General features: G+C 39.0%; 1 protein-coding gene across 1 annotated transcript in view; it reads left to right on the top strand.

Moving 5' to 3' along the window:
* Nucleotides 1–25,514, top strand: part of rsu1 (Ras suppressor protein 1) — a 34,183-nt gene extending 8,669 nt beyond the window's left edge. The window contains exons 4-9 of the mRNA XM_061965835.1: nucleotides 1,696–1,816; nucleotides 6,217–6,335; nucleotides 12,321–12,403; nucleotides 19,339–19,453; nucleotides 21,034–21,166; nucleotides 24,423–25,514. Of these exons, the coding sequence (XP_061821819.1) occupies nucleotides 1,696–1,816; nucleotides 6,217–6,335; nucleotides 12,321–12,403; nucleotides 19,339–19,453; nucleotides 21,034–21,166; nucleotides 24,423–24,525 (674 nt within the window). The 3' untranslated portion in view covers nucleotides 24,526–25,514. The remainder of the gene's footprint in view (nucleotides 1–1,695; nucleotides 1,817–6,216; nucleotides 6,336–12,320; nucleotides 12,404–19,338; nucleotides 19,454–21,033; nucleotides 21,167–24,422) is intronic.

The following is a 25,514-nucleotide window of genomic DNA, read 5'->3' as shown; positions in this document are numbered from 1 at the left end:
CCGCACCTGCTTTGTTTTAGCAATCAAGAATATTTCAGTTGTTTTTATCCTTTTGTGGGGACATTGTTGATTGTCATGTCATGTTCGGATGTACTTTGTGGACGCCGTCTTGGCTCCACAGTAAGTCTTTGCTCCACAGTAAGTCTTTGCTGTCATCCAGCATTCTATTGTTGTTTACTTTGTAGCCAGTTCAGTTTTAGTTTTGTTCTGCATAGCCTTCCCTAAGCTCCAATGCCTTTTTGTTTATTTTTGGTTTAAGCAATAGACACCTTTTTACCTGCACACTGCCTCCCGCTGTTTCCGACATCTACAAAGCATTAGCTACCGGCTGCCACCTACTGAAATGGAAGAGTATTACACGGGTCCTCTGCCGAGCTCTAGACAGCACCGACACTCAACAACACATAATTTGCAGGCTATACTTACTCGTTTGCCAAAAATATTTTTAACCCAAATAGGTGAAATTAGATAATCTTCCACGGCACACCAGCCTGGATCTCACGGCACACTAGTGTGCCGCGGCACAGTGGTTGAAAAACACTGCATTAATGTATCAAAAATAAAACCAAAAGTAACAGCTGGTTTTTAAATATTTTTTTTCAAGACCCAAAAACGGAAAAAAAGAACAACTACCATATTTTCCCGACTATAAGGTGCACTTAAAATCCTTTCATTTTGTCAAAACTCGACTGATCTACTGTATTAAAAGTGGCGCTTAGATCCAGCAGAACCAACTCTGTAAGCTTTTTATTATCTAAATTCCACCTGATGTCGTTTAAAATATTTAAAACTGCTGCCTCTTTATTGTGGTTCTGAAAGGCAGGTTGTTGGGTTTACTCGGCCAAGTGCATCAACCAAAGCAAAAGTGATTACCGTATTTTTCGGAGTATAAGTCACTCCGAAGTATAAGTTGCACTGGCCGAAAATACATAATAAAGAAGGAAAAAAACATATATAAGTCGCACTGGAGTATAAGTCACATTTTTGGGGGTAATTCATTTGATAAAAGCCAACACCAAGAATAGATATTTGAAAGGCAATTTAAAATAAATAAAGAATAGTGAACAACAGGCTGAATAAGTGTACGTTATATGAGGCATAAATAACCAACTGGTATGTTAACGTAACATATTATGGTAAGAGTCATTCAAATAACTATAACATATAGAACATGCTATACGTTTACCAAACAATCTGTCACTCCTAATCACTAAATCCCATGAAATCTTATACGTCTAGTCTCTTACGTGAATGAGATAAATAATATTATTTGATATTTTACAGTAATGTGTTAATCATTTCACACATAAGTCGCTCCTGAGTATAAGTCGCACCCCCGGCCAAACTATGAAAAAAACTGCGACTTATAGTCCGAAAAATACGGTAGGTATTGTTAGCAGATAACTTGTGGTAGGGGACAACATTTGTCTGTTGCTCAAACCTAAACTCTAATTTTAAGACAAATAATGGTGTCAATGTTTTGAGTCATGATTGCCAGGAGATGGAAGCACCTACTGTATATCACCAGGAAGGTGGATTTGTTTTGGGTTTTTTAACCTGTGGGGGCCCTAAATTTATTTTTGGCAGGCCCCCAAAAGTAAATGAATGTATGGGTGACACTGGGTATTTGCCATTCTCCATGTCTGTGTAAATAATACAATTTATTCATGTTTTTTATTTGTTTTTCTTTTCCAGTGGTTCCTGCTAACATCTCAGAGCTGAAAAATCTGGAGGTCCTGAACATGTTCAACAACCAGATTGAAGAGCTGCCAACTCAAATTAGTAGTCTTCAGAAGTTGAAATACCTTAATCTTGGGTATGTCACACTGCCAAAACACACTTAGGCAAAGAAATGAAAGGGATTTAATGTTGGGTTTTTTAATTGATCTCAGTGGCAGCATGTAAAGGGATAATAATACCAGACCCGAAATTGATCGATAGGCCTTTTTTTTATTTTAGAAGAAAAATGTCCAAGGTTGACAGCGAAAAACCTGTCTGTCAGATACGATTTGAACCACTTTCGCACAATGCCTTTAAGACGAGATGTTAAAATTTGTGTTCACAAGTGTCGAATGCCTCTGCCAGATCTAAATGTGCCATAACAGCATGAAAAAATTTAAGTAATTTAATAATACTGTAGTAATATTTGGGAAGGGTTAAAAATATGTACACATAATAGTGTTCAAATCTGATCATATGATTACAAATGGGTTGTGCCCTAAATGCTTAAAAGACTTGCTAGCATACATGTAATCCAAACATATTCAATATCGTATAATTATTAGACAAATGGGCAATTATTTTCTAAGTCTAAGATGTTTTCCTTGATGATAGCATGTTTTTTTAAACAGTCTTGCTCGAAATGTACAGATTTACTTGTCAGTCCCTAAAGGTGTGTACTACATTCTGTGTCGTGAGTCCATCCATCCATCTATTTTCTACCGCTTGTTCCTCGCAGTGGTGGGGGGTGCTGGTGGTGGAGGTGGTGGTGGAATGGTCCAATATCCAATGTGTGTGGTCGGGGTGGGACGGGGGCGTGGCTGGGGGCGTGGCTAAAAGAGGAGGAGTATATTTACAGCTAGAATTCACCAAGTCAAGTATTTCCTATATATATATATATATATATATATATATGTATATATATATATATATATATATATATATAGGAAATACTTGACGTTCAGTGAATTCTAGCTATATATATATATATATATATATTTTTTTTTTAATATATATATATGTATATATATGTATATTTATTTTATTATATATATATATATATATATATATATATATATATATATATATATAATAAAATAAATATATATATATATATATATATATATATATATATATATTACGGATCACGATTGAAGCAACATTTGACGTCACTATGGGAAGTTTTGACGGAGCAGAAACGTGTGAACTCGTTGGGAGTTTCCTCCTCTCCCAGCTCGCTAGCCTCAATCTGAACCTTGATATTTACCGTGATGACGGACTGGCAGTGTGTCGCGCCTCGCCAAGGAGCAGCGAGAATACCAAGAAGCGCATATGCCAAATTTTCAAAGAGAACGGCCTACGGATCACGATTGAAGCCAACAAGCAAACCGTCAACTTCCTTGACGTCACTTTCAACCTGAGAAATAACAGCTACCAACCATTCACGAAACCCAACACAACACTCCAATACGTGCACCATGACAGCAACCACCCACCCACCACCACGAAAAGAATACCTACCGGAATCAATAAAAGGCTATCGATGCTGTCATCTAGCAAAGCTGAATTGGACCAAGCAACCCCCCCGTACCAAAAAGCCCTTGATGAAAGCGGATACAATTTCACCCTCACCTATGAACCCACGCCAGGAAACCAGCCAAAAAAGAACAGAAAACGAAACGACATCATCTGGTGCAACCCCCCATACAGCAAAAACGTCTCAACTAACATTGGACACAAATTCCTCAATCTGATTGACAAACACTTTCCCAAAGACAACACCCTAAGAAAAGTATTCAACAAGAACAACATTAAATTGAGCTACAGCTGCATAAACAATATACGACAAATCATCTCAAACCACAACAAAACAATTGCAAATGAGCCGTCGGCCCCCGGACAGAGCGACTCCAAAACCAACAAAGGCTGTAACTGTCGAAAGAAACCTGATTGCCCTCTCGACGGGGGGTGCTTACAAACATCAGTTGTCTACCAATCTAAGGTAATACGCAAGGACGTTAACACATCCGACACATATGTAGGATTAACCGAGGGAGAATTCAAAACCAGATGGAACAATCACAAGGCTTCTTTCAGGAACCAAAACCTGCGAAATACCACAGAACTCAGCAAACACATTTGGGACCTCAAAGACAATAATGTTGAATATTCAATAACATGGCAAATTCTTGCATCCAGCACACCTTACAATAGTGGTAATAAAAGATGCAACCTATGCTTGAAAGAGAAACTGTTTATTATTTACCGTCCAGACCTGTCATCCCTCAACAAGCGCAGCGAAATTGTAACAGCATGCCGCCATAGACGGAAACACCTCCTAGGTAACACATGAGCCAATCACCACGCCCCTACGCCAGCCTGTACCCACCCACTCTGTGCCCTATACAAACCATGGTATGCAAATGCTCCCATTAAAATCCCCTGATGATTGAGGGTACCCCCCCTCATGAAACAGGCCTGTAGAGATGAAATAGTCTTGTGATTTTTTTTCCCACACATACATATATTGCGCTCTACTACGGTATCGAGCACTATTTTTTGGATAACCTTATTAAGACATATATATATATATATGTATGTATATGTATATGTATAAAATAAATACTTGAATTTCAGTGTTCATTTATTTACACATATACACACACACATAACACTCATCTATTCATTGTTGAGTTAAGGGTTGAATTGTCCATCCTTGTTCTATTCTCTGTCACTATTTTTCGACCCATGCTGAACACCCTCTCTGATGATGCATTGATGTGTGGCACGCACAAAAGTGCTTTCATCAAATGCACTAGATGGCAGTATTGTCCTGTTTAAGAGTGTCACAACATTGCTGTTTACGGCAGACGAACTGCTTTACGGTATACAAAAACGTGACTGCTGTTGTTGTGGTGTTGTTGCCGCGCTGGGAGGACGTTAATGAAACTGCCTAACAATAAACCCACATAAGAAACCAAGAACTCGCCCTCCATCATTCTACAGTTATAACGTGATTGGGCAGGTATGCTGTTTATATTGTGGGTTTGCGGACTCAGGTCCTCATGGATCTGAGTCCGCCTGAATTTCGGGAGATTTTCAGGAGAAAATTTGTCCCGGGAGGTTTTCGGGAGAGGCGCCGAATTTCGGTAGTCTCCCGGAAAATCCGGGAGGGTTGGCAAGTATGTGTTAGGGTTCCTAAGGGTTCCATTTTAGGTCCTCTCCTTTTCACCATTTGGGCTATTCAACTGGTGGCCCTCGTGTTCAGTACAAAAAACTCATGAGAGACTCACATTTTTGCAGCAGTTTCTTAAAAAACACTGGAGTGCTGTCATAGAGAGACCAGCTTTTTTGAAGTAGGCACTTAAAAGCAGCAGAGCTCTCTTGTAACTGACAAAATAAATAGACCAAAATCACTCAATGTCTACTGTAGAGGACACTGGTTCTCTGGTTCTCCGGACTATAGAAAAATGAAAGTAATAGTGAAGGGAGATGTCCGGCCCCCCGATCCTTAGCTTTTTGGAGATGTGGCCCCCAAAGCAAGTATGGATCGCCGGTGTAGTACATTTGTCAGAAAACTAGTTGCAGCAGCAACACATTAGAGCACAGGTGTCAAACTCAAGGCCCGGGGGCCAAATCTGGCTCGCCACATTATTTTATGTGGCCCGCGAAAGCCTGGAAATAATATGCGTTAATGAAATATTTTCTTACTAAAAATATTCATCCTTTCCCTTTTGACATTAAAAATCATGTACTGCATGCAATTGCATATCTTTTCAAATTCAATATTATCAAAATCAAAATATTATATATATATATATATATATAAATAAGTTTTTGTTAAAATAAACATAGATACTGTGCTTAAATATCTGCTTTACTTATGATTTCAAAACAAACTATCCATCAAATTGTAGACTGTAAAATTGACAATAGATTTTACAGTTAAATTCCGCCGACTGAGTTTTTTACCATAAAATCAACTTTGGTACTGTTTTTTTCCATATACAGTAAGACACTAAAACATTAAAAAACAAACAAAAAAAAACCATTAAAACAACAAAAATTTACGGTAAAAACAAAACAAAACTGGCAGCTCTGTTGCTTGAATTTTACCGCTAAAAACAGTGGTATTGTTTCTCCATTCCATTCCATTTTTTAATATGCTGTAAAAAACCCACTGCTTTTACTGTAAAATTCCGGTGACTGAGCTGCCAGATTTTTAAGTAAAATTTACAAAAAAAAATGTGTTAATGTATTATATATATATACACATGTATATTCATATATTACTCATTGTTAAATGCGGCCCTCTGAGGGCAACCATAATTGCGATGTGGCCCTCAATGAAAACGAGTTTGACACCCCTGCATTAGAGGTTATTATTTTGCCAAATATTTTGTGTTCAGCAGTACAGGTTACACTCTGTCCTCATTTTTACTTGGATAGTTTACTGTCTTTGTCAAAGCATTGGCTCATATGTTGATTTCTACACAGAATGAACCGCCTTTGCAACTTGCCTAGAGGCTTTGGTTCCTTGCCAGCACTTGAAGTTTTGGATCTAACCTACAATAATATGAACCATAACTCCCTGCCTGGAAATTTCTTCTACCTCAGTGAGTACATGCATGCACAACAACACTCATACACACCAGTGTTCATTTCCTTGACTAATGTTTTATGTCTTAGCGGTCGTCAACGACCTAATTTCCCATGAATAAAATAAGACGTGAACTAATTAAAACAAATGCACATTGACAAAATTAACTTTTTAGTCCAAGAATAAAAACAGGACGAAAATGGTGACCATAATGAAATCCAATCATATTTAGTTTTGTTGCTGTCAAAATTAACACTGTCACACACACATAGCTAAGAAAAAGTAAGTTATTTATTACAAAGGTGTTCAAACAACATGGGGCAGAGCAGCCAAAAGCTTTAGGTATCGTAATTACATATTCTCTGGTACCAGTGCCAACCAAATCAGTACTTTTGAAACGGTGTGGGAGCTTAAAGGGGAATTGCACTTTTTGGGGAATTTTGCCTATCGTTCACAATTCTTATTAGAGACAAGACACATTTTATTTTATTTTTTTGCATTTTAACATGTAAAAAGGTCGTTCTTGGTACTGCATGTCATTAAAGGGGAACATTATCACAATTTCAGAAGGGTTAAAACCATTAAAAATCAGTTCCCAGTGGCTTATTTTATTTTTCGAAGTTTTTTTCAAAATTTTACCCATCACGCAATATCCCTAAAAAAAGCTTCAAAGTGCCTGATTTTAACCATCGTTATAAACACCCGTCCATTTTCCTGTGACGTCACATAGTGATGCCAACTCAAACAAACATGGCGCATAGAACAGCAAGCTATAGCGACATTAGCTCGGATTCAGACTCGGATTTCAGCGGCTTAAGCGATTCAACAGATTACGCATGTATTGAAACGGATGGTTGTAGTGTGGAGGCAGGTAGCGAAAACGAAATTGAAGAAGAAACTGAAGCTATTGAGCCATATCGGTTTGAACCGTATGCAAGCGAAACCGACGAAAACGACACGACAGCCAGCGACACGGGAGAAAGCGAGGACGAATTCGGCGATCGCCTTCTAACCAACGATTGGTATGTGTTTGTTTGGCATTAAAGGTAACTAACAACTATGAACTAGGTTTACAGCATATGAAATACATTTGGCAACAACATGCACTTTGACAGTGCAGACAGCCCAATTTTCATAAATTAATATATTCTGTAGACATACCCTCATCCGCGCTCTTTTCCTGAAAGCTGATCTGTCCAGTTTTGGAGTTGATGTCAGCAGGCCAGGGAAGCTAGGGTCGATATTCTTCTCTTGATCATCTTCGGTGGCATAAGGGACGGTGTGAGCCAAGACATCCAGGGGGTTTAGCTCGCTCGTCTGCGGGAACAAACTGCCGCCATTGCTTGCCGTGCTACCGAGGTCCTTTGTCCCTGAATTGCTCACACACTCCGGCAGATTCAATGGGGGTCTGGCGGCAGATTTCTTTGACTTTATCGTTGGAAATGCATCTGCTTTGAGTGTCGCAGGATATCTACACATTCTTGCCATCTCTGTCATAGCATAGCTTTCGTCGGTAAAGTGTGCAGAACAAACGTCCAATTTCTTGCCACTTTCGCATCTTTGGGCCACTGGTGCAACTTGAATCCGTCCCCGTTCATGTTGTTACACCCTCCGACAACACACCGACGAGGCATGATGTCTCCAAGGTACGGAAAACAGTCGAAAAAACGGAAAATAACAGAGCTGATTTGACTCGGTGTTTGAGAAAATGGCGGATTGCTTCCCGATGTGACGTCATCGCTCCGAGAGCGATTATTAGAAAGGCGTTTAATTCGCCAAAATTCACCCATTTAGAGTTCGGAAATCAGTTAAAAAAATATATGGTCTTTTTTCTGCAACATCAAGGTATATATTGACGCTTACATAGGTCTGGTGATAATGTTCCCCTTTAAGCTTGAAGCTGGTAGTAGACAAATAAAAATATTGTGCAAACTATTGAAGTATAGTGGACTACGTATGCTTTTAAAATAAAAGAGTCAATCTATCGATCCTTCAGTCCATTTTTCTACCGCTTGTCCCTCTCGGGGTCGCGGGGGGTGTTGGAGTTCATTCCAGCTGCACTCTGGCGGAAGGCGGGAGACACAAACTGTTGAACAGTTACAAAACATTGCTAATGCAAGGAGGCTAAAGTTAACTTAAAGGGGAACTGCACTTTGTTTGGAATTTTGCCTATACTTCACAACCATTATGAGAGACAAGATGATGAAAGTTTTTTGGTTTTTTTTGCACTCCAACATATAAGAATCGGCTCGTTCTGGGTGGCTAGCAATGCAGCTAATGGGAGCAATCAATTCTACCTCAAAATCACTTTAAAAATGCATTCAAAAACCGGCAACAATACTTTATTTGCGTTCCATAACCTGTATAACAGGGGCCACCAACCTTTTTGAAACCAAGAGCTACTTCTTGGGTGCTGATTAATGCGAAGGGCTACCAGTTTCCATCCATCCATTTTCTACCGCTTATTCCCTTTGGGGTTGCGGGGGGCGCTGGAGCCTATCTCAGCTACAATCAGGCGGAAGGCGGGGTACACCCTAGACAAGTCGCCACATCATCGCAGTGGCTACCAGTTTGATACACACTTAAATAAATTGCCAGAAATAGCCAATTTGCTCAATTTACCTTTAACTCTGTTATTATTAATAATTAATTATATTTATCTTTGTGGAAACACTGATTATCTTAATGATTTCTCACAATAAATATATATAAAAACAGATAAATATCAATATGCAACACTTTATTTTTATATTTTCTCTATAAGTGCACATTTTTCAAATTGAACATTTTCAAATGATCACTTCTAAGGCAGTCTTGTGAAATCACAATATCCCATTTTAACTAGCTAGCCACTAACATTTTTTAACAAATCATAAATTACTTTGCACCATGTTTGTACAAATAATAACTCATGTAAAATACAAAAGTCAACTCTCAAATTTTTAAATAAATCATGTCACACTTTGAACTGGACACCAAATCTGTTATGTTTCCTTGTCAGTTAGTGAAGACCAAGTCTTTAAAATATTTTCTTGGATTTTCAAATTCTATTTGAGTTTTGTCTCACTTAGAATTAAAAATGTCGAGCAAAGCGATACCAGCTTGCTAGTAAATAAATAAAAATTTAAAAATAGAGGCAGCTCACTGGTAATTGCTGCTATTTGAGCTATTTTTAGAACAGGCCAGCGGGCTACTCATCTGGTCCTTACGGGCTACCCGGTACCCGCGGGCACCGCGTTGGTAACCCCTGCTGTATAATAACCAAACTGTAGCGACATTGTTATTGTAAGAGCAAACACCGAGGAACTCTTTTTTTTTTTCTAGCGTAGTAACACATCGGCGTGCTACGATATTAGCCGTAAAAGCTAACTACGGAAAGAGACGTCGACACGAAACATGTTTGAGTTTGTAATGCACAACACTGTGACTGAAAAACATGAACAATCATGTTACAGTATCTGAAAAGTATTATTTCATGTTTTGTTTGTACACAGCTAGCCAGATAGCATATGTACTGTAGTTGTAATAACAAGCATGATGTGCTCTGTGTATCATGGTCAATATTAAAGTGACTTACTCGATGGACAGCTGTCTGTTTGGTCCAGCTGGACGGAGACGTTTTTTTTCTGGTTTATTAGGGGTACGCACTCCATTTATGTCAAAATAGCTTGGCTCCAAGTTCCACATTTTTATTTCACCTCACTCTCCAGGCTTCTGTTTGCTCCAAAGTCTCACTCTTCCTTCGTGCTGGCTTCTAGAAGCAGTAGTTCATCTTCACTCAGCTTAAAAGCTATAAGGTTGTGAATCCTCATTTATTTTATTCGGGATGTCATATTATCACATCAGTTGCAATTGATTACCGTATTTTTCGGACTATAAGTCGCTCCGGCCGAAAATGCATAATAAAGAAGGAAAAAAACATATATAAGTCGCACTGGAGTATAAGTCGCATTTTTTAGGGAAATTTATTTGATAAAACCCAACACCAAGAATAGACATTTGAAAGGCAATTTAAAAATAAATAAAGAATAGTGAACAACAGGCTGAATAAGTGTACGTTATATGAGGCATAAATAACCAACTGAGAACGTGCCTGGTATGTTAACGTAACATATTATGGTAAGAGTCATTCAAATAACTATAACATATAGAACATGCTATACGTTTACCAAACAATCTGTCACTCCTAATCGCTAAATCCCATGAAATCTTATACGTCTAGTCTCTTACGTGATTGAGCTAAATAATATTATTTGATATTTTACGGTAATGTGTTAATTTTTTATTATTATTAGCCTTTATTTAACCAGGTAAAATCCCATTGAGATCAAAGATCTCTTTTCCAAGGGAGACCTGGCCAAGAGGGCAGCAGCAAGGTTACATTAAAAACAGTAAACAAATACATAAAACATCACATTTACAACATTAAAACTTGCTCACATGACACATGTGCATACAGACAAGGTAGACTGCAGTCCTTTCACAGAAGTTTTAAACTCATTCAACGTAACTAGGGTTTGAAGTTTTAATATTATAATAATATTTAATAATTTCACACATAAGTTGCTCCTGAGTATAAGTCGCACCCCCGGCCAAAGTATGAAAAAACTGCGACATATAGTCCGAAAAATACGGTAATTATAATTATATTTAGTGCGCTATGGTTTTGAATCGCGTTGATTACATTTTTAATATCTTTTACTGTCTCTGAATGGCTGCGACTGCGTGTTTCAATCTTATATAGCCCTAAATCATGAGTGTCTCAAAGGGCAGCACAAGCCACAACGACATCCTCGGCTCAGATCCCACATCAGGCGACCGGTGCGATGGACGTCGAGTTTCGTCGCCCTCTTCATATACTTGACCTGTTGGGGGTGTAATAAAATACACCCTGAATTGCACATATGGTCATTGTGTTTGGGCCTGTTAAGCAAAAGCTGATTGGCTCCCATTGTAGTTGGGCGGGCAAAGGGAGGAGCGATGCATAGTGGGGTCTCTGGTTTTCGTTTCTTCTTTGCAGCACAGACTCCACTGCTCGTGAGTTGTTGGTCCAATCAAAGTGAAATTTACTTTCAAAAATGTCCCACTTGCAACATTGCTAAACATAGAGTGGTATGCCTTTTTTGTAAGAAAGTGTTTGCTTGTCATTGAAGCAGCTTACCACTCAGTTGCATTGCAGCTGTAGTGGAGATGTTTACAATTTAGCAAGTCGTAGCATTAGCTGATCCTGCGTCTGAGCAAAGCCTCAAAGCCTACTTGGCCTCCCCCGAGGAAGAAAAAAATGCTTAAGGTCACCATACCCACTTTGTCTTCTGTGGCCTCCAAACAGTAATGGCTTGATTTTTTTTTTTCATCATCACTTTATTCTTTGAGGATGAACAGTGATATTTTTGATGTTCTACTGTAATTTGATAGGACTGTTTTATTTACCATTGTTTATATTATCTGAAGCTGATGAAAAATAAGTTCAAGTTCACATTTAATATTTGCTTTTTTTTTTAATTATCAGAACAATATTTTACTAGTTTTTCATGTGTTAACTTTAGTATTTTATATTGCAGTAATATTTTATTTTAGTAAATTGCTTGGACTGCATCTGTTTGTTGAAAACAATGACTTCATGGAGCCATTTTTTTGGCTTTACCAATCTTTTGATCTGCCACAATTATGTAATGAATTTAAGATTTAAGACTCAAGATTGTTTATTGTCATATGCACAGTTAAACAGACAGTTTGCCGTACAATGAAAATCTTTAAATGAAAATACCTGCAGTTAAGAGCTTTTCTTTTAGTTGTGATTAAAAAGGAGATTAGATTAATACCATAATCTAAATAATCACCGTTTTTAAATCACTTAACAGCATTAGATTGTGTATTCATTAACCAAGTACAATCTTTACATTCACCCATTTAAAGCCTTTTATGAACCATGAAGGAAATGTCAACTGGAAAATGAACCTGTTTTCATTGACACACATTAATGGTGATGCTTGTTTTACAGCAACACTTCGTGCTCTGTATCTGAGTGACAATGACTTTGAAGTCCTGCCAGCTGACATTGGGAAGCTGGCAAAGCTGCAAATAGTAAGTTCTTTGGCACATACTGGGAAATTGGCATGGACAAAAATACAACTCAAGTTGCTTACTTTTTCTGTAATAAGAACAACCAGGTCGGACAAATCAGACAGTTTTCCTGACTGATATCATTCACTTTAATTTGTGTACCACAATATTGAATGACGTATGGGTAGAGTCATGTTTCTTCCCCATCAGAGAAAACTGACTGAACCCTACATGACAGACTTGGCGGCAGAAGCAAGGAAATACAGGAAGAACTCTTAAACAGAACCCAGACTCTTTGCAGTTAAAGCAGTTAAAAACTTTTATCAACAAAACCTAGAACGTGCAGAGTTCAGAATTCAGTACAATGAACCAGCGCCATCTCACGGCTCTCACCTGGCTTATGAACCCTCCTAAAAGGCAAATAGAGGGAGGTAAACCTCCTGATTGCCAATAAGGCACAGGTGAGGTACCAGTGCTCTGAGCAGAGGTAAAGATACAGCCTGATAAGCCAAAGAGTAGGTGGAACTTAAAATAAATAATAAGAGTGCTGGGTTGGAAATGCAAACAAAAATACAAAACCTAGTCCACCTGTCATACGGAACATGCGACTGTATATCATTACAGGTGACTCTAAGGTTCAGAGACTGGGCAAATAATTTAATTTCAGTTTTATCTGAATGTAGTAGAAGTTACAAGTTAACAACATAATACTTTTAAGCAGAGGTAGAAGTAAGTCACTCACTAGCAAGTTTCAAGTCATATCCTTTAAGTGTCAAACATGTCCTAAGTCACTGTGGTGAGAATCAAACAAGTCAAGTCATACTTAAGTTTTCAGCAAGTCAAATTAAAGTACTAGTGGAGCGGAAAAACAAGTTGACTTTATATGCCTAATTGTGTTTCATTGTATCCATTAAACCATATCCAATTGTATTTGCCACTCCACAAAGTATGTGAAAATACTGTCTAAACATCACAAAATACCACAAATTCAGTCAGCCATTTTGAATATTCCGCTCCGAATACCTTCGGCTATTTTCAGAGATTGACGTCACTGTAGTAATGATTCTGCACTCTGACCCTGTTATCAGATCAGTCATGCTGGAAATAAGAACAAATTAGAAAAACATGTAAAAAGAGAGGTGCTGTCTATCATTCACAATCCCTAAAGTCCGCTAACAATGTAGTCTATGTGAGCTCTCTATTTTGTCCTCAAAACTCTCTAAATAACCATCCAAAACCTGCCAACAATACTCTTTATTTACATATCGTGACCTGAATAATAACCAAATATTAGTAATGTTGTTATTATAAGTACTAACACAGACTAAGTATTTTTATCATTGATAACCGTATAGTTTAGGCTTCTCTGAACTCAAGAAGAGTCTTTAATGTAGTTATGAAATGAAACTGAAGATGGCAGTAATGCAACATATATGGATGGAAACTGTGTAAAACAGTAAAGAAGAAAAACAGCTTATGCAGCACTGCAGCATTGAGCCGATGTCTTATTTGTTGTTGTTTCTGCTACTGCTGTATTGCGTCTTGACTCATCAAAAATTATTATAGATTATTAATCATGCCTCTCATCTGGATAATAGGAGGATTTAGCCAATAATCTAGAAGTTGTTCATCTGTGACATTCAGTTTATACCCGGAGATGGAGACAAACACACTACAACAGAAGACAGTGTTCGGAGCAACTTTTTTAACCCTTTGTCGTGTGGATTAAAATTAATCATCTAAACGGGAAGATATTGACACCCTATCACTCGTCATCGTAGTAAGAGCAGACATCGTACAGTAAGTGATTGTTTTATTATATTTGTAGTTTGTATTTCTTGTTTAGCACTTAACAAAACTGCTAATTGTTTCACTAAAGTTGGATCTGTTTAGCACATCTTCTAAAACGTGTAACTCACCCTCCTTATATTCAGGATCAACAATATGAGGTTCTGGACCATCATTTGTCCCAAAGTTATCGTTATTGGCTCCCACAAAGTCTCCATGATTTGCATTGTTGATAGGGAAGGGATCTGCGGTTCCTACCTCTACGTCATGCGATCACGTGACTGGCTCGATCATTATCTCTCAAAGTGGCTCAGAAATCTGTGAGATTGATACTATTTTGATCACATCTATTTACTCGCAAACTTTGGACGTCTTTCGGTGTTATACATCAGATATATATAATAATAGCTTCAATATAGAAGCAAATTACTTTTCCACTCCACTGTGTAACAGAAAACAGGAACTGAACCAGGCGGTTTACCGAAGCAACCAGCAATGTGCAGACATGTTGTTTCGACAAGCTAAATTAACTACATTGTGCTACTTTCTTAAAATAAAGTTTATAATTTATCTCACAGTGCAGTTTTGTGGCTAAAATCACAAATGTCTAATGTGTACAAATCAACAGTCAACTAAAGCTTGTAATACAGGTGTCCCTCTGGGCTCAGTTTTTGGGCCTTCATTATTTGCACTCTACATTCATCATCTTCTTACTGTGTGTAGTGAGGCAGACGTACAAATACACGCAGATGACACTGTCATTGATGTCTGTGGAACAGATGTCATGAGTGATGCTAACAAGCAAACTAAAGCAATGGACAATATTTCAGACTGTCTTACTTCATTCATCCTGTCTTATATTGAATGTATGTAAATCTGTCAGAATGTTTTTACTAATACTAGGAACCTAAACTCTGTTCCACACATTTTTCTATAAGGCCAAAAAAGGATTGGACAATGTTCAGTCTGGATTCTTACAGTTCCGGAAATTACATCTCTCCAACATTGTTGGAAGCCAGGGAAAGTAACTTTCAAATTGGCAGAGTGCGGTTGTTGTCTCCCTTTACAAGAAGGGTGTTTACAAAGTGTGTTCTAGCTGTAGAGCAGGGGTGCCCATTACGTCGATCGCGAGCTACCGGTCGATCGTGGAGGGTGTGTCAGTCGATCGCCAACTAGGCGTTGAAAAAATAGTCCTAAAAATTAGCAATCAGATATCTTCACGATGACGTCACTTTCGTCACTTGATTGACATTCACGGCACCCGAGGGTCTTGTGAGATGACGCTGGCTGCTGCGAACTCAGTGTGAAGGAAAAAAAGACCGTTAGGGAGGGAAGAAACAGTTTTTATTTCAACCATACCTCCTGTCAAAAGCCTAAAGACTGACCACATTGTTCCTGTCTTCACAATAAAAGCGCTGCTCTATCCTGCCTGCGCTAACAAAATAAGAGTCCCATAACGCTGGCGTGCACAAGCTCGCAAGCCACGGAGTTTGCCGCCAATTTATTTCTTGGTAAGTGTATAAAAAGGAGTATGGAAGCTGGACAAATAAGATGACAAAAAGCAACCACTTTCATGTGGTATTGGACAGAAAGAAGGACTTTTTTGCTCCTCCATTTGAAAATGTGGACGTTGTCAGCACTACTGTCTGATTCCAATCAATGCAAGTCATCAGAATCAGGTAATACACCAACTTATATTCTTGTCTTCAGGAAAGAAAGGAATCTATATGTGTTAAACATGCTTATATTATCATCAAACACCTTTTAACTTGTTAACAAAAACGTCTCTTTGATAAATAAATACATATAAATTATATATATGAATGAGGTAGATCCCTTCGACTCGGTCATTTAAAAAGTAGCTCACCTGCTGAAAAGTGTGTTCTAGCTGTAGAGTGTCATCACACTAGAAATGTATATTTCAGATGACTGTAAAGAAGAATGTGGCTTCTCATTAAACCTTAGATACTGAAAGTGCAATGTAGTTTAGATCCTGCTTTACTTGGACCAAAGGTTTGTTCAATGCAGTTGACAGTTGACTACCCATTCAACTGTGTCCCCGTACTGCACTATGGCGAGTGCTCCAGGAGTTTGTGGTTTCAGGCCAGGTACAACCTGCCGGTTGGTCCCTATATAATCAGAGCAGGGCCTTGCTTGCTGTAAGTCAAGCTTGTTTACAGTGAATGTTGGACCTATTTGGCACTGGTTCTTTTCAATATCATTCAGGACAAAATTTACAGGGTTTTTTTTTGTTTTTGTTTTTCAGTTTACTAGCTTTAGGATCTTGTCTGTGCTATTTGCAGATGATGTGGTCTTGATATCTTCGTCAAGCTGTGACCTTCAGTGTTTATGAGGCTGTTACTAGCTGATTGCAATGCTTCTGGAACTGGACATAGCACCTTTAAATCTGAGGCCATGGTTCTTAGTCGCTCTAATAGACTCATGTGGTGAAGCCATAAGTCAAAGCTCTCGATTCACCCAAAGCAATGGTAACAAGTTTTGGCTACACGCAGTCGAATGTGCTTGGTTGGGCTTAGCTTTAGAGAAAAGGTGGGAAGCTTGTTCATTTGAGATGGGCTCTAAGGCTCCATTCCCACTGCAGGTCAATTGCAATGTTTTTGCCCATGTGTGACCTGTATCTGATTTTTTTCATGTTAGTGTGAACATCCATCCATCCATCCATCTTCTTCCGCTTATCCGAGGTCGGGTCGCGGGGGCAGCAGCCTAAGCAGGGAAGCCCAGACTTCCCTCTCCCCAGCCACTTCGTCCAGCACTTCCTGTGGGACCCCGAGGCGTTCCCAGGCCAGCCGGGAGACATAGTCTTCCCAACGTGTCCTGGGTCTTCCCCGCGGCCTCCTACCGGTCGGACGTGCCCTAAACACCTCCCTAGGGAGGCGTTCGGGTGGCATCCTGACCAGATGCCCGAACCACCTCATCTGGCTCCTCTCGATGTGGAGGAGCAGCGGCTTTACTTTGAGCTCCCCCCGGATGGCAGAGCTTCTCACCCTATCTCTAAGGGAGAGCCTCGCCACCCGGCGGAGGAAACTCAGTGCCAGACCAAGGTCTGGCACTGATCATACAGGGAGCGGACTGCCACAATCAGACAGTCCGATACCCCATACTTTCTGAGCACTCCCCACAGGTCGAATGCCTTCTCCAAGTCCACAAAACACATGTAGACTGGTTGGGCAAACTCCCATGCACCCTCAAGGACCCTGCCGAGAGTATAGAGCTGGTCCACAGTTCCACGACCAGGACGAAAACCACACTGTTCCTCCTAAATCCGAGGTTCGACTATCCGGCGTAGTGTGAACAGTAAAAAAAAAAAAAAGTTTTTTCCAAATCTAATCCAGGCCTTTATTGTATGAGGTCCAGAATCTGATATATTTCTGATACGACTGCAGTCTGTACGCTCAGGTAACATTTATCTGATCTCATACGTTCCCCAAAACACAAGTTAGGCCCGCCCTGAGATCGGTAGGTTGTGAGTTCAAACCCCGGCCGAGTCATACCAAAGACTATAAAAATGGGACCCATTACCTCCCTGCTTGGCACTCAGCATCAAGGGTTGGAATTGGGGGTTAAATCACCAAAAATGATTCCCGGGCGCGGCCACCGCTGTTGCTAACTGCTCCCCTCACCTCCCAGTGGGTGATCAAGGGTGATTGGTCAAATGCAGAGAATAATTTCGCCACACCTCGTGTGTGTGTGACAATCATTGGGACTTTAACTTTTTAACTTTTAAGTTGCAGCAAGTGCCCCAAACTGCACTCTTCTTTCCTAATCTCCTAAGTGAAATAATGGGGTTAAAAAATGTTGACTCCCGTTGCACAAAATCCTTAAAATTGCTACAAATGTGCCAAGACTGAGAGCTACACGATTTGGGGCCATGTTTACCAGCGCAAACACAAATAGAATTCACTTTTATTTTGTTAATTTAAACAACCACATACAATGATCATCATTGATCATACACTGCAGTGTGAATGTATCTTTACAGGCATGTCCAACCCTTTTATGCTGCTTTCCGCATACTAAAAAAATAATTTTGATGTTTTGGATTTGGTAAACCACCCAATGTAGATAAGATGTTATTAGAAATAATCAAAGAACATATATACTGCATGCCAACATTCTGTGAGGGTTGCTAAGTGTTTCAGGGTTCCCATGCGTCCTGAAAAACCTGGAAATGTTCCAGTCATGGATAGCGTATGCAAAATGAGGAAACACGGTCAAATCTCCTGAAAAGGGTTATCCTAAAAAAGAAATAACTCCCCTGCTTTGTAAACAAATGCAAACGGCTAAAAGGTGTCACCTGCTGTCACCTTATCTTCTGGTAAACATTCAGGTGCATACCAGCCAATCAATTTTGAATACAAGTGCTTCCAATAGCTTTGTCGCTAGATCGATCAACCTTTAGCGATGTAAAAAAAGAACAAACTAATTAAGAAGAAAATAAATGAGCTCCTACAAGAAATAGAATGTGAACGCAAACACCCCACCCCATTGCTAAAATACCAATGTTTGATGACATTACAGTATATCGCATACGTAGACATGCCTTTTAAAATGATACACTACAAATTATGTTTTTATTTACTTTTTTATTTATCACTTTTATTATTATTATTATTAGGGGGCGGTATGGCGTAGTGGGTAGAGCAACCGTGCCAGAAACCTGAGGGTTGCAGGTTCGCTCCCCGCCTCTTACCATCCAAAATCGCTGCCGTTGTGTCCTTGGGCAGGACACTTCACCCTTGCCCCCGGTGCCACTCACACCGGTGAATGAATGATGAATGATAGGTGGTGGTCAGAGGGGCCGTAGGCGCAAATTGGCAGCCACGCTTCTGTCAGTTTACCCCAGGGCAGCTGTGGCTATGAAAGTAGCTTACCACCACCAGGTGTGAATGAATGATGGCTTCTCACTTCTCTGTGAAGTGCTTTGAGTGTCTAGAAAAGCGCTATATAAATCTAAGTCATTATTATTATTATTATGTAAAATTATTTTGAGGATATCTAAGGGTCGGGGCTGCCCAGTTTGGGAATGGTGAATGACCTCTGTTTATCAATTGTAGCCCGTTTTCACCACCCTGAATTGTTGATACAAGACCAGCAAGACAGTGTGCATGAAATTCACTTACTGATTTTTCAATTTGTTTCTTACCCAGTTGAGTCTTCGGGATAACGATCTTATCTCACTGCCAAAGGAGATTGGGGAATTGGTTCAACTCAAGGAGCTTCACATCCAAGGCAACAGACTGACTGTCCTTCCACCGGAACTTGGTACGGTACTGACTGAACTCTGATCAGATCAATGATGGTCAATCTAACTTGTGCTTTACAAAGCTATTCATGATACCTCTTTTTGGGCGAAAAATGTATAGCATTTAGTGTAGTCTGTCAAAGGAATGAACAAAACATGTTCATATGATGTAATGCCAAGTTCAACGATGACACGACAAACAAATTAAGTCTTTAGAAGGGCAAAAAAAGGCAATGATCTGAAACTAAATAATGCATTAGGATAATAAACACAGGAAGGCAAACAGCACGTTGTGTTTGATATTAAATATCTAAGAGGAAAACACCACAAGCTTTAAATAATAAATAAAGAAGTAAAAGAAAAACATAATTGAGCAGATGAAAGGCCAGGGAAAAATAAGAGAACCAGATGAGATGACCAACAGATGCTTCAACAGAGCAACAAGCGGCCAAAATTCTACAACCAAAGGAGGTGGTTGCGTGGTTCTTAACAAGGCATTTATTCCACTGTATGGTGAAAACTACAGCACCACACTTATCATCATCATACAGTTAACCAATAAAAAACACAAACCTACACAGCTCAATTTTTGTTTCATCTGACCACAGAACTTTCTTCCAGAAGGTTTTATCTTTGTCCATGTGATATCAGATGAATACAAAATTTAGCTATTTGGCCACAGCCTTTAATCCCAGGGACACCATACCCACCGTCAAGCATGGTGGTGGTAATATTATGCTCTGGGCCTGTTTTGGTGCAAATGAAACTGGTGCTTTAAATGGGACAATAAAAAGGAGGATTACCTCCAAATTCTTCAGGACAACCTAAAATCATCAGCCCCGAGGTTGGGTCTTGGGCGCAGTTGGGTGTTCCAACAGGATAATGACCCCCAAACACACGTCAAAAGTGTTAAAGGAATGGCTAAATCAGGCTCGAATGTTCTAGTTTTAGAATGGCCTTCCCAAAATTCTGTCTTAAACGTGTGGACAATGCTGAATAAACAAGTCCATGTCAGAAAACCAACAAATTTAGCTGAACTGCACCAATTTTGTCAAGAGGAGTGGTCAAAAATTCAAGCAGAAGCTTGTGGATGGCTACCAAAAGCGCCTTATTCCAGTGAAACTTTCCAAGGGACATGTAAGCAAATATTAACATTGCTGTATGTATACTTTTGACTCAGCACATTTGCTCACATTTTCAGTAGACCCATAATAAATTCATAAAAGAACCAAACTTCATGAATGTTTTTTTGTGACCAACAAGTATGTGCTTCAATCACTCTATCACAAAAAAAACAAGAGTTGTAGAAATTATTGGAAACTCAAGACAGCCATGACATTATGTTCTTTACAAGTGTATGTCAACTTTTGATCACAACTGTATATGCGGTAGAAAATTATGGATGGATATATGTATATATGTAATATGTGTTACATATGTATATTTTAATATATATAGCATTTATGTATATATGTGTATATATGTAGCATTTATTTATATATTTGAAAATGTTATAGTTTTCTGAATTGTGTTTGAAAACAATTATGAGATGTGTATTTTGTGTGGCATCCAACCATCTGCTTTCTGTAATCATCTTCAGGGAATCTGGATCTGACTGGACCAAAGCAGGTTTTCAAAGCAGAAAACAATCCCTGGGTCACTCCCATTGCCGATCAGTTTCAACTCGGAGTCTCCCATGTGTTTGAATACGTTCGCTCTGAGACCTACAAATAGTACGTACTAGCGCACACACACACTTATACAGTAAACACTGTCTTTAAATTTAAAAAGAAATAGAACACCCTATTTAATATTTACTATCAGAACATGTAAATACAGGACATAATTTTGTATATTCAACACTCTGTATGTTTATGAAGAGCTTTAAATTAATCAAAAATTCAAAGCAAGCTCAATTACAATGTCCCTTGCTCGTTTCTCTGTAATACCTCTAAACTTGGGCTGTAGGTTGGAGTTTCAGGGACTGTACAGTAAAAATATCACAAAACAGCGAGCGCGACAGAGGTGGGGTAACACGGACAACTCCATCGTCTGATACAGGAAGACAGTCAGTTGGAACTTGTGTGGAAAAGAGACACCCCTGTGGCAGAGCACTCTCTGCTGGCAGGAATGCGGAAGTTGACGGAATGGTGGGCCGTGAAGGCGAACGCCTGCCTAATTTCCAGTCTCGGACTCACGTAAGGGATGATCGAACACTTGCCAAAAATCGGACAGGAACAGCAGCAGCACACTGCAAAAAGTCAGTGTTCAAAAACAAGAAAAACAATTACAAAAATTAGGGGTATTTTATTTGAACTAAGCAAAATTATCTGCCAATAGAACAAGAAAATTTGGCTTGTCAAGACTTTCCAAAACAAGTCAAATTAGCTAACCTCAATGGACCCAAAAATAGCTTAAAATAAGTATATTCTCACTAATAACAAGTGCCCTTTTCTTGAAAGAAAAAAAGAGACCTTTTTGCTCAATATGTTGAAAAATATTCTTAAATGAAGTAAATGCTAGTGCCATTATCTTGACATAATGATATGCGCTCGGCATTACATTTATTGAAACCAGCAAACTTATACTGAAAACTAATTTATTGTTCTTAATGGAAAGGCAACAAGGCAACCGCTTGTTACTCTCGGGGTTTCCTAGCCGCGCAGGCAAATCGTATTGTCTAAAAATGCATTTTTCCATGGATAACATGACATAATCGCGCCAAGTGCGTGCTCTTTCAGTCAATTAGTGCGCATATATACAGTCCGGCCCCCGGCCAAAACATTTTTAATTGTAATTTTGAGGAATTTATCTGAATGTGCATGAACTATTTCTGTTCAAAATTGTTAGAAATGTCAAATGTTAAATATTTAAATATTAACTGTCAATTTACTGTACTGTGCCAACTGTACTACTATATGAGTACGTATTTTCTATTGTTTCATTGAAAATAAAACAGCAATGGGGAGTTAACATTTTCATAACATACACCAGAAAGACAGAGTCCGAATCATTTGGCCGTTTCTATCTGACGATGAGGTTGATGTTTCGTCCAAAACAGGACGTCGAATGGCTGCAGCGAGACATCGAGGAAAACCGTCTAATACTAAACGAAACACGACAGAAAAGACTCCAAGTTGAGGAACAAATACAACAAATGACAATAGAAATAAAGGAGAGGAGTGAGTTGATTCAATCAGGTGAAATAATATATGCGCTGCAGCAATTCTATACACTTCTCCAAGAGGAAAGAAACATTACGGAACGGCTGAATAACGAGGCTGCGGCAGACGGAAAGGAAAAGAGAGAGTTACAGGAAAGAGTGGACTTTGCACAAATTAAAATTCGAAGCCTCTCTGATGAGAAATTTAAAATGGAACAGCATCTGCAAAAGACCAAATATCACCATGCTGCATCACAAGATTCGTACCAATCTCCAACCACCCGATCAAAGAAAAAACAAAAAACAAAGTAGCTTCACTTTTGTTAAGTTTTGAGTGGTAATTTTATTGATTTGTTTATCTAAGAAAGGATTTTTATGGAAATATAAAAAAAAAATAAAAAATAAAATAAAACAGCTACCGGTAAGTCAATTTGGCTGTCATCTGTTTTAATTATGAGACACAATTGTGTCAAAATCATGATTTTTTTTTTTTCATGCTTGAAATAAGAAATCATTACTTTAAAAAAGTAGTTTTATACTTGTGAGTGTTGATGACACAGCTTTGCAACAGTTGATATTCTAGTTTCAAGCATGTTTTACTCAATATAGGTCATCAAATCTCAGCAACAAGCTGTAATATCTTACTGAGATCATTTAGGACCAAAACCCTTAAAACAAGTAAAACACTCTAACATAAAATCTGCTTAGTGAGAAGAATTATCTCATCAGACAGAAAATAAGCAAATATCACCCTTATTTGAGATATTTAATCTTACTTAGATTTCAGTTTTTGCAGTGCAGAGGTCCGGCCGATTCTTACAAATGGCAAGAAGCGAGCCCTCGGTGCGGCCAGTGAAGAAGCTGAGATTGAATGTGCCTTTGGCTCCATCCAGGGTGTAGGTGTGTGGTTGTTGATCAAATATGAGAGGGCGGTGAAAAATAAATTGATCACACAAACCAAAATCCCCAGAGGACCTGGAGCTGGAGAGGAGGAGGAGGAGGAAAAAGGCTGGGGGTCTGATGTGGAGGGCTTACCTGGTGGGGTTCTGGGAGCTGGAGAAACTAAAGGCCCAAGGCGCACAGCTCCTTTAGAGCCAGGACCAGGGACAGTTCACCAGCAACTAAAGACTCTTCAGGAGTGTGATTTTACTGGGGGAAAAAACAAAAATCTGTTTTTTCTGACCTGATGAGGCAATTTTTCCCACCATTTTTGTAATATTTCATAGTTATAATACACACAATTACACAATCTGTTTTATAGAAACTCTTAAAGGTGCCATATGTAATAATGTGACCAGAAATGGTACTGCAATCACGGTCAAAATTCTGTAGTCCCGTCCCACTCTCAATGACTGAGGTTGCCAAATACGGAGCCGAAACAGAATCCTAGTCAAATTATGGTGGGGATCTGGGAGCTGGAGAGACTAAAGGCGGATTTCCTTCCGAGCCAGGACCAGGGACAGTTCACCAGCAACAAGAGACTCTTCAGGGAGTGTGATTTTACCTGGGGGAAAAAACAGAAATCCGGCTTTTCTGACCTGATAATGACGCAATTTTTCCCACCATTTTCTAATATTTAATAGTTATAAGACACACAATTAAACAATGTGTTTTATATAAATTCTTAAGTGTTGATTAATTTAAAATGTGTTGAACTCAATGTTGTTGATATATTATCTCAGCCTACCCCGGTAAAATAACCCTACAATAGCTGTTTATGCAAGAGCGCAAACCGTAATTAATGTATGGTAATCCAGATACTCTGATTTGCTGCATTATTTTAATCCTGTATACTTAAAGTATCTTATATTTCTTTCTCTCCTCAGTCTCTACGGTAGACACATGCAGGCCAACCCGGAACCTCCTAAGAAGAACAACGACAAAAGTAAAAAGATCAGCCGGAAACCACTGTCAGCAAAAAACAAATGAAAGTAAAAGAGAAATGATGGTGGTTTGACACAACTGTCCATTTCCAAACCATTTGTATTACAATAAAATGTATCTAATATCTTGTCTTACATGTAGTCAAAAACTAAGTACCATATTTTCCAGACTATAAGGCGCACTTAAAATGCTTGTTTTCCCTCAAAACTCGACTGTGTGCCTTATAACCCGGTGCGCCTAATATACGGAATACGTTTGGTTGAGCTTACCCACCTCGAAGCTATTTTATTTTTTACATGGCGTAATGATAAATGTGACCATTAGATGGCAGTCAAACATGAGAGATATGTGTAGACTGCAATATGTCTCAAGTAAACACCAACATTTTAAATGTTCCATTAAAAATATAGAACATTACACACGGCGCTCAAAAATCTATCAACATTTTTTAATATGACTTTGGTAAGCTATGAAGTGAAGTGAATTATATTTATATAGCGCTTTTCTCTAGTGACTCAAAGCGCTTTACATAGTGAAACCCAATATCTAAGTTACATTTAAACCAGTGTGGGTGGCACTGGGAGCAGGTGGGTGAAGTGTCTTGCCCAAGGACACAACGGCAGTAACTAGGATGGCGGAAGCGGGTATTGAACCTGCAACCCTCAAGTTGCTGGCACGGCCGCTCTACCAACCAAGCTATGAAGCCACACCGCTTGATGGATTGTACTGTGCTTCAACATACGAGTATTATTATGGTGTGTGTATAAGGTAATATTACCTGGCGTTTTGTTTCGCAATATAATGCAAAAGCAACTTTTCTTACCTTCTGGTACCTGCTGATCTGTATTTGGGATCTGCATAAATCCTGAAAAATTGCGCACGTTCGCGCCAACGCCGTGGTCGATAAGGTTCTTATTTTTCCTCTATCTTGTTATGTGACATTCATCCACCGCTGTTGCCATTTCTAATATAAAGTAGTGTAAAGTTCTTATTTATATCTGTCAGTAAAATCGCCATTAAAGCTCTAAAACATA

The sequence above is a fragment of the Nerophis lumbriciformis genome, linkage group LG07 (genome assembly GCF_033978685.3).
Source record: "Nerophis lumbriciformis linkage group LG07, RoL_Nlum_v2.1, whole genome shotgun sequence".
NCBI classification, from domain to species: Eukaryota; Metazoa; Chordata; class Actinopteri; order Syngnathiformes; family Syngnathidae; genus Nerophis; species Nerophis lumbriciformis.
Note: the sequence above shows the minus strand (reverse complement) of the source record. Positions and strands in the feature narration are given on the sequence as shown.